The sequence below is a fragment of the Embiotoca jacksoni genome, unplaced genomic scaffold, assembly GCF_022577435.1.
Source record: "Embiotoca jacksoni isolate LCO1_2020_lvr unplaced genomic scaffold, fEmbJac1.0.p SCAF_34, whole genome shotgun sequence".
NCBI classification, from domain to species: Eukaryota; Metazoa; Chordata; class Actinopteri; family Embiotocidae; genus Embiotoca; species Embiotoca jacksoni.
In genome coordinates, this window is record NW_027185386.1 from 1,098,061 (window position 1) to 1,108,356 (window position 10,296).

Below are 10,296 nucleotides of genomic sequence, written 5' to 3' on the forward strand. Positions count from 1 at the left end.
CGTCATGGTGTTTTTTGTTTTGAGGATGTAAAGATGATTCAGTCTCATTATTTGACTCATATATTATGAATTTGGACGATTTTGTATCTTTTAAATCTTTAAACGTATTTCTTTTTGGTGCAGGCTCCTGTTTTATCAAGAAGCTCCACTAGATGTCGCTAGAGGGCTTTTTGCCGCCTCAAACACTGCCCCCCCCCCCCCACCACCAGAGCACTGAACAGACACACTATTTGTACAAAACAAGGTTTTTTTATTCACATTTTTGTCCCTTTTATTCGTCACAGAGGAAAGACGAGGAGGAGTCCAGTCACTGGACAGCTGATGGAAAAAGAGGTGATTTCATGTTTGTGCTTTTACTCGCTGCAGGAAGGAGAGGAGGGAAGAGATGAAGACCTGAATGTTTTCTTTCGGCCCTTTCTCTCCTCTCCTTCACATCTTTTTGTTTGTTTTCACGTTTCAAAAGGGAAAAAAGTTGTCGGCACTTTTTAAGGAGGCAACTTTTTTCTCTCTCTTCAACCTGCAGACGCCTCCTCCCTCCTCCCTCCCTCATCCCTTCTTTCCTCCCTCACTCCCTCCCTCCCTCACTTGCACCTCTTCTAACCCGAGAGGACGTCTTCAAAATTGGGAATGAGGTCCTCGTGTTTGGGGAGACGACGAGAGGCGAGAAAGAAGACAGAAAGAAGAAAAGTGAGAAAAGGCTTCGTGGTTGGACGTGATGTTACAGGAGCATTTTGGTTTTTATTGGAAATCATCCCTCTTCCCCCAAAAGCAAACAGACATCCCATCGGACATCAGCGGCTCACGTGTCAGCGGGAGTCTTTGGTTTGAACGTGAGTTGGCTGAGCTGGTGGGGGAGTGGGGGAGGGGGGAGCAGGGGGAGGAAGAGGAGGAAAGAAAAAGGGGGGAGGCAGAACAAGCAAAAGGGATTTCGGTCTTTTCTTGTCTTGTCTTTCTCTTTACTCCTCCTTCTCCTCTCCGTGTGTGATGACGTAGCAGATGTTCTTGTAGTCTACGTTGCCGGCAACATCTGGGGGGAAGGCGGCCCACATGTTCTTGATCTAAAGGGGGGGGGGGGGTATATGTTCAGCATTTCAGATTTGAAGAAAGAAGAAATGCAGCATGTTTTTGACATATTTAGTCCAAATGAACCCTTAAAACAAAAGTTGACGAAGCAACTTACTGAACAAAAAACATCTATGATTTGACTTCAGACTAAACTTTAAAACACTTTATTTATAGATAAAACTATAAATTGCTTTGAATAGTCTTCTGAAAACAAAAAAAGGAACCTTCTACTCTCCAACAATTTATAGACGTACAGTATTTAGATTTAGATTTGACATGTTGGTGTAAATATCCCAATGATTTAAAACAAAAATTTTAAAAAGCTGATGAGGCTCAAAAGTTTAAAACAACTTAACAGAATATCCAAGATTTGACTTCAGACTAAACTTTTGTGGTCAAAACTATAAAGTCCTTTGAATAATCTCCTCAAACAATTTAGAGACACGACGTATTTATAAATAGTTGAAAACTATCTATTGGATGGAAAAACTGGCATTTATTTCTTAAGATTCCAAAATAGGGATAAATGAGTTCTTTTCTCTGCCAACAATGATTAAAATGTTGATCTGAATAAATCTGATTTCAGTGTGTGAGTTTGGATCCCACGCTTTTATCGGTGCTGCTGTTTTTCTCTCTTTCTTTGGTTAAATTGATTTGATTTCTAACAAACTGAAAACAGACTAAAAGACTTCCATATTTCTATATTTATAAGAAGATGAAGACTGATGGAGCAGTTTGCACAACAACACCGGAGATGTTTTACCTCCTCCGGGGTGAACCTGTCACACTGAGTGGTCAGGAGCTCCTCGAGGCTGCAGAGGGCGAAGCAGAAGAATCGGACAGTTAAAAAACCTTCATCCATCTTTGCTCATGCACGGAGGGGCGATTCAAATCATGAAAAAAGAAACAAAAAGGATCTCACAATTCCCTCTTGATGGACCCGGTGGCCTCGGGGTCCAGGACCTTGAAGGCGCTCACGATGACGTCCTCGGGGTCGGCACCTGGCGAGGACACGGACTTAAACAACGTGGACTTAAAGTACCGAGCTGAGATGGAGCCGTTGGTTTCAGGGTGGAGCTGTAGTTTCGTTTTACGACTGGTAATACATCCGTCAGTGGACTCCAGGACGCCGTGTCGGTGTCACGCTCCGACTCGCCGAGGCGTGAAAAGCTTGACACGGACACGCTGTCCTGTAGTGGACCAACGAGGGTATTCACACACTTTGACCTTGGAAAGTAAAAACTATGCACTAAAAGGTCATCTGAGAAGCAAGTGAGGTTGTTGAATAAATGTAGTAGAAAGTATTTGTAGTGGAGTCCGAGGCTGAAGAACCGAACCACGGAAATGTTCCTGAATGTCTGTAATGAAGCGTGATGCTATTCACGACGTACGAAGAGACCGTCGCCTTTTACTCGGCTCCAGTATAAAAGTAAACGGTGTGGTGGAAGTGCTGCGCTCACCCTTCAGCTTCTCGCCGAACATGGTGAGGAAGACGGTGAAGTTGATGGGGCCGCTGGCCTCCTTCACCATCGCCTCCAGCTCCTCATTCTTCACGTTCAACTGGCCTGAACGACAAAAGAAGAAATGTCAAGAGTCGGGACGAGAAGACAGACTGAGACGTTGCTCTTCCTGGATTGGTTGCGTGAGGACTCACCCATGGAGGCCAGCACGTCCCTCAGGTCGTCTTTGCTGATGATACCATCTCTGTTCTGGTCGATGATTGTGAAAGCCTGGAGAGCAGAAGTTGGGTTTATTTACGGGACAGGAAAGGATGCGGCGTCGCGTGAGACCTCTTCTACGCCTTTCCACCGACCCGCCCGTCGACAGTTTGTCCTTCTGTCCATCTGTCGGGTATCTTTGACGCAGAGCTGTCAGAGGATATCGTGCAAGACTTGCGCCCTGAAGACGTCTGACCTGGCTGAAGGTGGTGCTGAATGTCCCTACAAGTCTTCTCTTACATGTTAATTTGGGAACGTATCATCAGGGAACAGCTGATCGCCTCTGAAACCTAAGAGAAGCTCTTGGACTCGAACTCCACCGCTGACCTGTTCTCATCTCCGTCTCTCCTCGCCGTCCTGCTCTGACTCCCCCTCTGATTCGCTCGTAATCTTCCCGCGAGCCGACGGACACAAATACGCCCGACCGCCGGGTTTCCATCTCTCCGTCCTGAGACGTGTTAAGATCGTCCTAATCACCGTGTCCTACATTCCCTCCGAAGCCGGTATCACTTATCGCGGGAGGAATGTTTCTCCTCGTACATCCCTCGACGACACGCTGAAACAGCATCATTATCCCGCCTCACCCTTATAAACCCCGCCTCCCCCTTATAAACCCCGCCTCCCCCTTATAAACCCCGCCTCCCTAACCTTCCTGAAGTCCCTTCGAGCGTCCCTTTTATCTCTTTTCTTTCTTCAGTGTTTTTTTAAATCTTTAAAATGTCCTAAAAGGAGTAAAAACTCTTTTGTTTCGTTGTTTTGGCTCCAGTTGTTCTTGGAGATGTCTGAGTGACAGCTGAGCGAGAGGTCAAAGGTGAACCAAAACACGGAGGGCCTCGGATGGTGTTACATTTTCCGGGCTCCTCCTTAATGACATTCTTACGCTGATTGAATCATCGGGAGGAAACGAGGAGGCGCAAAACAGCAACTGCTGCGAAAACGGATCCGAGAGCTCCGAACCGAACTCTGATTTTGGTCCGATTCAGAGACTCTCAACAACTATCTGGGACGACAAAGTGCTTCCCGGGTCCCCCCCCCCCCCCCCCCCGACTCCACATGCCCACAGAGGAAGCCTCCTGCCGGGGCGGCCTGACCGACCTCACCTCTTTGTACTCCTGAATCTGGCTCTGCTCAAACATGGAGAACACGTTGGAGGAGCCGCCCTCTCCGGCTGCCTGCCTCCTCTTGGCCTTCTTTGGTGCCTGGAGGAGAAGCACAAGAGGGAAATCTTTACATGAATCCGGGGTGCTTAAAGAACTGTACGAGAAGTGGTTCCCTATATCGTGTCAGGCAGTTTGTACCTGCATATATCAACCAAAACAAAAAGGGGATTTTCCTCAAAAAACTGATTTCAATTTCACTGTTTTATATGAATCACTTCTAAAACTTTGAACCGGCGAAACTAAGACAAGAATTAGTTGAAAGTTTGGGATGAAAATCATGAATTTTGCACAGCGTAACATTTTTCTTTTAAATTTTAGACCCCTTGCAGATTTGCCGTGTGTCCCCTCGGAGGGGTCCTGACCCACAGGTTGGCAACCGCTGCCATCAATTCAAGTGCAATCCTCAGGTTAGCAAAGGAATTCAGGAACCTGTGTCCTTTGTGTGCAAACTTTTAAATCTGGAATACATTAATTAAAAACCAGATGTTACCACTAATAACAACAACACATTATTACCCCGGCATCCTTATAACAGCATCACCAAGAGCTGCAGTTTATCCCAATAACATCCATCAAAAAACAAGGAAAAAAAAAAACAATGTCCAAAATCTATTGATTGATTTACTGGAATTTCTATTTCTATTTTGATAGTTAATCCGTGAGGTTTGTAGATATTTCCACCAGCAGAGGTGCGGAGATGCAGGAACCATCGTACTCACCATCTTTAGACGGTGTGAGTGGAGGTTTGGATGATCAAGAAAGAGAAGACCGCTGTGAAGCCGCGTTATACGTTTATTCCCGGGGGTTTATATACCCCGCCGCAGGCCAGTCTAACTTTAGCCGCAGCCTCAAGTTTGGATGGGGAATAAAAAAGAGAGAGAGGCAGAAGGGGAGGGAGGGGGAGGGTGGAGTGAAAGAGGGGTGGGGTTGGTCAAGGATGAACTGATGGCAAAAGGGAAGGAGACAGAATGGCTGTACGGCGTATCACCTTACAGGAGATCAAAAATAGACCCAGGAGTCTTGGAATTAAGTAAACCTGATATCTGAGGGACCACGCAGCAGCCTCGCTGTCCCACGTGGACTAATAAGGACATTCGGGACGCGGGATGCTCGTTGGACCGCCGGACGCTCGTCTCTCCACCCTTCCTCTCCGTCCACTCTCCGTCTGCCTGAGAGGCAGCGGCGGCCACTCGCTCCACTTTATTTTTGGTTTGTGATGTCCATTGCGATATTACAGCCCTGAAATACAAGCATTCAGTACTCAGCAGCTCTCGCCGTGTATGTGCACGGCACCGCCGGGCCTTTTTATAAAAGTCCTGATTAAAAGTGATGATGAGGACATATCTTTGGACATGCAGCCTCAGACTTGGATACAGTTTGCATAATCACAAATAGACATTTCCTGATGCAGTGACTGTGGATCTCCTCCTTCTGCAGGGAGGTTTTGTTTTCCACTTCCTGGTAGATGAGATGACATGTGGTTTTCTTTTATTATGATATTTGATCACTGATGTTGTAAAATAGATTGTTTTATAGATCGCCTTATCTCCTATGTATTCATTGAGTCTGCCAACACAGACGGCCTCTTTCCTTTGTGCTGCTTTTTTTTATGGAACCAAAACATGATAGTTGATAAAACTAATTCTGAAAATATATTTGTTTTCAGTGTGAAAAAATACATTAAAAAAACTTTTTTTTTTTTTTTAATTATTTTTTTTCATGGAACTAAATCTAATTAAATGAAAAATTCTCCTACAGATAAATAACCTGTGTCAGATATTACAAAACATTATTTCATAAAAAAACAAAACTGATGCCTTTTTTTCTTTACCACTTTCCATGAGTTTGATCTTTAACCATGTAGTCTTTAATGTTTGTTATTTAAATAAGAACTTAATCACTAAACCGACTCGTCACTGAAATAGCTTAAATATTTGAAAAGTGTACAGCACGTGAGGAAATGAACTTCCTGTTCACCTCTGTGTATAAATCAACCATGAAACGTGTTCTTTTCTAAGTTAAATGTATTAATAGAAGAAGTTGCTCAGATGTCGAAGCCTCTCCGTTCCATCGACGGATGTTTTTTTATATCTTTCTAGTTTTTTTCCTCCTGATTTCGGGCTGTCGGTCCGAAACGCTCCTAAACGGCCGACAACATGCCGGACGAGTGAAAGCACCGTTAACCTTTGGCTGCTTTCTCATCACGACACAAAGGTGTGTGTTTGGTGATGGGGGGCCTTGTCATGAACACTTCCCCACCTGTTTTAACCCTCCGCCCCTTTAAATACGAGGGGATTACTTGGCGGGGTGATGGCAGCAGAACATAAAGGGAACAGCTGAGCGCGACTGAAATAGCTAAATAAACTTGACAGTCTGCCAACGCGCCGACCCCCCCCCCCCCCCCCCCCGAGAGCAAAATGCTTTCCTTCATTGGGATTTTTTTTCTTGGGTTTTTATAATCCAAATTTACCTCGGAGATAATCTGTTTTCATTTCATTAGCAATTTAGATAATCTGGTCTATTGGATATGAATTTATTTTGGTTCTGTTTGTGTTTCCACTGATCTCCTCGGGGATCTTCGCCGGTAACTTGGATCAGACGAGTCCGACGCTGTCCTCCTCTTTTGTTCCCGCTGACCTTTGACCCCTGGTTCATTCGATTTACCGCCACCATCTTGGAGGAAACGCGTCACACCAGGTGTTCGTTTTCACACTGAAGGTGAAGTTTGATGCTTTTAAAACATCAATGAAGGATTTTGATGTTAACATTTAAGGAATTTAAAAAAAAAAAAATCGTTATAATAGGCAACCAAAACAAGTATGAAGTGACAACTATCAGTGAGACAGTAAAAGAACGACGTGAACAGAACAGGACAAAACAAAATAAGTAAAATATTAAGATATTTTTCATTCAAAGATTAAAAGTCTTAACAGCCTTTTTATTTTGGGAGGAGAGAATAGTTTTAATTAATTGCTCTGTTTCATTCTCGAATATAGAGAATAGAGACTTGGAGTTATTGAATCTGGCTTTGTGGAGATGAAATTTGGCTAAAATAATGATTATGTTGATGATATAGTGTTCTTTTGTTTTTATTGTCATTACATGTACTGAAACCAAACAAAACATGTTTCACATTAAAGGAGTAAAACAACCGAATCTGACCTCGAACGCATCGTATTCAGGCCCTAAATGTGGCTTCTGCTCCTCAGTCTGCTGATTTAGTGCTTTAGGTTCTTAATTTAAAGTTAATTTAGTCTCTTAATCCTTCAAATCAAAGACAATATTAAATAAATATACTCAGAAAACATCAAATCAGAGATACTGACATGTTAGATATTTTGTGACATTTGAACGCATCCTTACATGTTTGTTTGCAAGCAAATAGTTTTCTTTGTTCATAATAAAAAGATGATTTATATAATTTATGTCCACCTTCATGCAACAATTCAGCTGTCTTTAAAAATCTGTCTTAAATAAGAAAAAAAAACAGTTCAAGTTTTTTTTTGTGGTGAACCTGCGCACTTTGTCCTCTTTCTCCTCGTTATGGGCGACAATAACAGCGAACTCGGTGCTCGGGCTGCAGGTGAGGGGGCGCTAGCGAGCCATTTGGCCACGCCCACTCACGACACCACCTCATTTTTCGCCAGGAGAGACGCGGGTGCCAACTTTCATGAATTTTAAATGTTTAAATGTTAAAGCCTCCAAAAAAGGCAATTCATTCGTAAGAAGATTAAGAAAAAGAAGAAGAATTCCCTGAATAACAAAAGAGCTTCTGCACCATTCGGTGCTCGGGCACTAACAAGCTGCGACATCGCAGACTCTTCACAGGTGCGTCAGCTGCTGCCGTTTAGCGACACTCTGCACAATGTGTTGTCACGCTGCCATCCCGAGGAAGTCTTTGCATACAGATGTGTGTCTGTGTGTGTGTCTGTGTGTTTGTGTGTTTGTGTGTGTGTGTCTGTGTGTGTGTGTGTGTTTGTGTCTGTGTGTGTGTGTGTGTCTGTGTGTGTGTGTGTTTGTGTCTGTGTGTGTGTGTGTTTGTGTGTGTGTGTGTGTTTGTGTCTGTGTGTGTGTGTGTGTCTGTGTGTGTGTGTGTGTTTGTGTCTGTGTGTGTGTGTGTGTCTGTGTGTGTGTGTGTTTGTGTCTGTGTGTGTGTGTGTTTGTGTCTGTGTGTGTGTGTGTTTGTGTCTGTGTGTGTGTGTGTGTATACATACATACATACATTGCTTTTTGTAACGTGACACGTCACCACGCTCCCGTGAAGCCATCTATCACTTTTTAGATGGTTGGCACGTGTCTGTCGGGTCAGGAATGCGGAGAAGCTCCCGGCTTGACCTATTGGGGTGGTGGGGGGGGGGGGTGCTGCGTCACGGGAGACGTCAGTGTGTCTGATCACTGTTTTGTCACGTGATTCCACGCCGGGGGGGGGGGGGGGGGGGGGGGGTGTGATGCACCGGTTGTCATTCGGTATGGATGTGAAGGTGGAGGTCGGGTCACGTGTCTGCTCTTCTATTGTGTCTCAAGTCTTTGAACGTCGCTGCTGATTTTTTTTTTTTGCATCAATAGAAATTAGAAGTCAGACGTGACGTAATGACGCACGCGACAACTCAATTAAAGGCGCCTCGATATTCAACCCGTCACTTTGAACACCGGCTGCATTCTTTGTCTCTTTGCACGCTTCCATAAATCACTGAGCTATTTCTAACTTCGATCACATGAACAGCTTTCAGACAGCGCCTGCAGCGCCACCTGCTGCTCACCATCCTCCACTGACTCTCTGGCCAGTAAAAGACCAACATTTGGGCCCCAAAAAGCTCCATTTACTTCACATGATCAGGATCTATGTCGTTTTATTTATTGCAAATTTGACAGAAGTTTCCACAACTGTAGTTTGTTCTTTATATCTTTTAAATCTTTTTAAATTAAAATTGTAACGTCTAGTTTTCAGATCTAAACGTTTTAACTGATGAACTGATTATGACACGTTTAGAATCAACTGATCAATTTTATTTTATTCCCAAAATAAAAATATATATTGTTTTCTTAATACTGCATTATAAAGCTTTTTTTTTTTTTTTTAATGGTGTGGATGAAATTGTTAATCGTACCACTTGTGAATACGAAGCAGCAAGCAGGAAGTACAAGAACAGACCTTTTTTTTTTTACATGTCACAGCTGGAAAAGCAGCAGCATACATTATTTTATTTATTTCACAGTTGTATGAACCTGTGCTTTTACTACGACGAGTCAAAAAGCAGTAAAAAATACTTGTCTGTTCACTTCTTATAACCTAACAAGTGCAGCTGTGCAGACACCAGCAGCGTCTGTCCTTCCTCAGGTACGTTGGTCCTTTCATGTTTCCCAAAGAAAGCGTTAAGGCCAAAAAAGGAGAAAAATCACATCTTTCTGTGAAATAAATCGAGAACAGAAAAGATCGAAGCGGAAACAGATGAACTTTTTTGCACATAAACAGGTGTCCAGACCTCGAACTCAAAACACTTCGGTTGACTTCCTGTTTGAGTCTCAGTTCCTCTTAAAGAGTCTAAACTGTTTTTTGTTGTTATTTTCAGCCCAGGTTGATGAGATCTCCGTTACCACGGCGATCTTCCGTCTGTCGACTCCTCATCCACTCCTCTCTCGCTTTCTTCACCTCCTGGCCGTAGTAATCGTGAAGTTTGCTGAACTCCTCGAGCGGGTCGAAGCCCACCAGAGGCCACTCGCCGTAGGGAGGCGCCGGCCCGTTGATGGGTGTGACGTAGGCGTTTCTTCTGGGCCACAGTTTGGGAGACTTCTTGGACACCACTTTGGCCGGTATGGAAGGTGCTTGTAAAACGGTGCTGGTACTGAAGCTCCTCCCCTCCCTGACCGCCGCCGCCGACCCCTGAGCGGCGAACAGGAAGCTGTGTGTGGACTGTCTGAGGGCCCCGACGGAGGAGGAGGAGGAGGAGGAGGAGGAGCGGCATTCACCAGAGGGGCCCTGCTGCTGTTTCGCTTCTGCAGACAGAAAACCAAGAAATGAACAAAATAAAAGACAACTCATGACAATAAATAGTATTTACATGGCAACTTTTTTGCAGGAGTAGTTCAACATTTTGTGAAACACTAGAATTGGAGGAGAATATCCGTCCTGAACGTTAATCTATAGAAATGAGCACCAGATAAAAAGTCCAGCGCCCTCCTCACACACCTTCGTACTGCCTCCCCAGATCCCTCACCAGCAGGGAGAGGTAACAGTGGCTGGCCGACAGCAGAGCCTTCACCCAGCTCTCCTGACTCCGACGGTCCCCGGCTGCAAATCTGTAGGTTTTGAGTCCGGGCCCGAACGCCAGGGAGAAGGCGAACTGTCCGTCGGG

The 10,296-nt window shown here is 44.5% G+C and overlaps 2 protein-coding genes across 3 annotated transcripts in view; both read right to left on the minus strand.

Moving 5' to 3' along the window:
• Nucleotides 1–229: 229 nt before the first annotated feature.
• mylpfa (myosin light chain, phosphorylatable, fast skeletal muscle a) lies at nt 230–4,770 on the minus strand. Its single transcript, XM_069165541.1, has 7 exons — nt 4,663–4,770; nt 3,884–3,982; nt 2,720–2,795; nt 2,526–2,630; nt 1,988–2,066; nt 1,829–1,877; nt 230–1,058 (listed from the first exon to the last, which is right to left on the minus strand). Exons 1-7 carry the CDS (start codon nt 4,663–4,665, stop codon nt 957–959), a joined length of 513 nt encoding a protein of 170 aa, XP_069021642.1. The 5' UTR covers nt 4,666–4,770; the 3' UTR covers nt 230–956.
• A 4,018-nt stretch (nt 4,771–8,788) lies between these two features.
• pheta2 (PH domain containing endocytic trafficking adaptor 2) overlaps nt 8,789–10,296 on the minus strand; it is a 4,948-nt gene continuing 3,440 nt past the window's right edge. For both annotated transcript variants that reach the window (XM_069165544.1, XM_069165543.1), the window contains exons 3-4: nt 10,131–10,296; nt 8,789–9,937 (exon numbers count right to left, since the gene is read on the minus strand). The exon at nt 10,131–10,296 is cut by the window's right edge and continues 135 nt beyond it. In XM_069165544.1, the coding sequence (XP_069021645.1) occupies nt 9,510–9,937; nt 10,131–10,296 (594 nt within the window). In that variant the 3' untranslated portion in view covers nt 8,789–9,509. The remainder of the gene's footprint in view (nt 9,938–10,130) is intronic.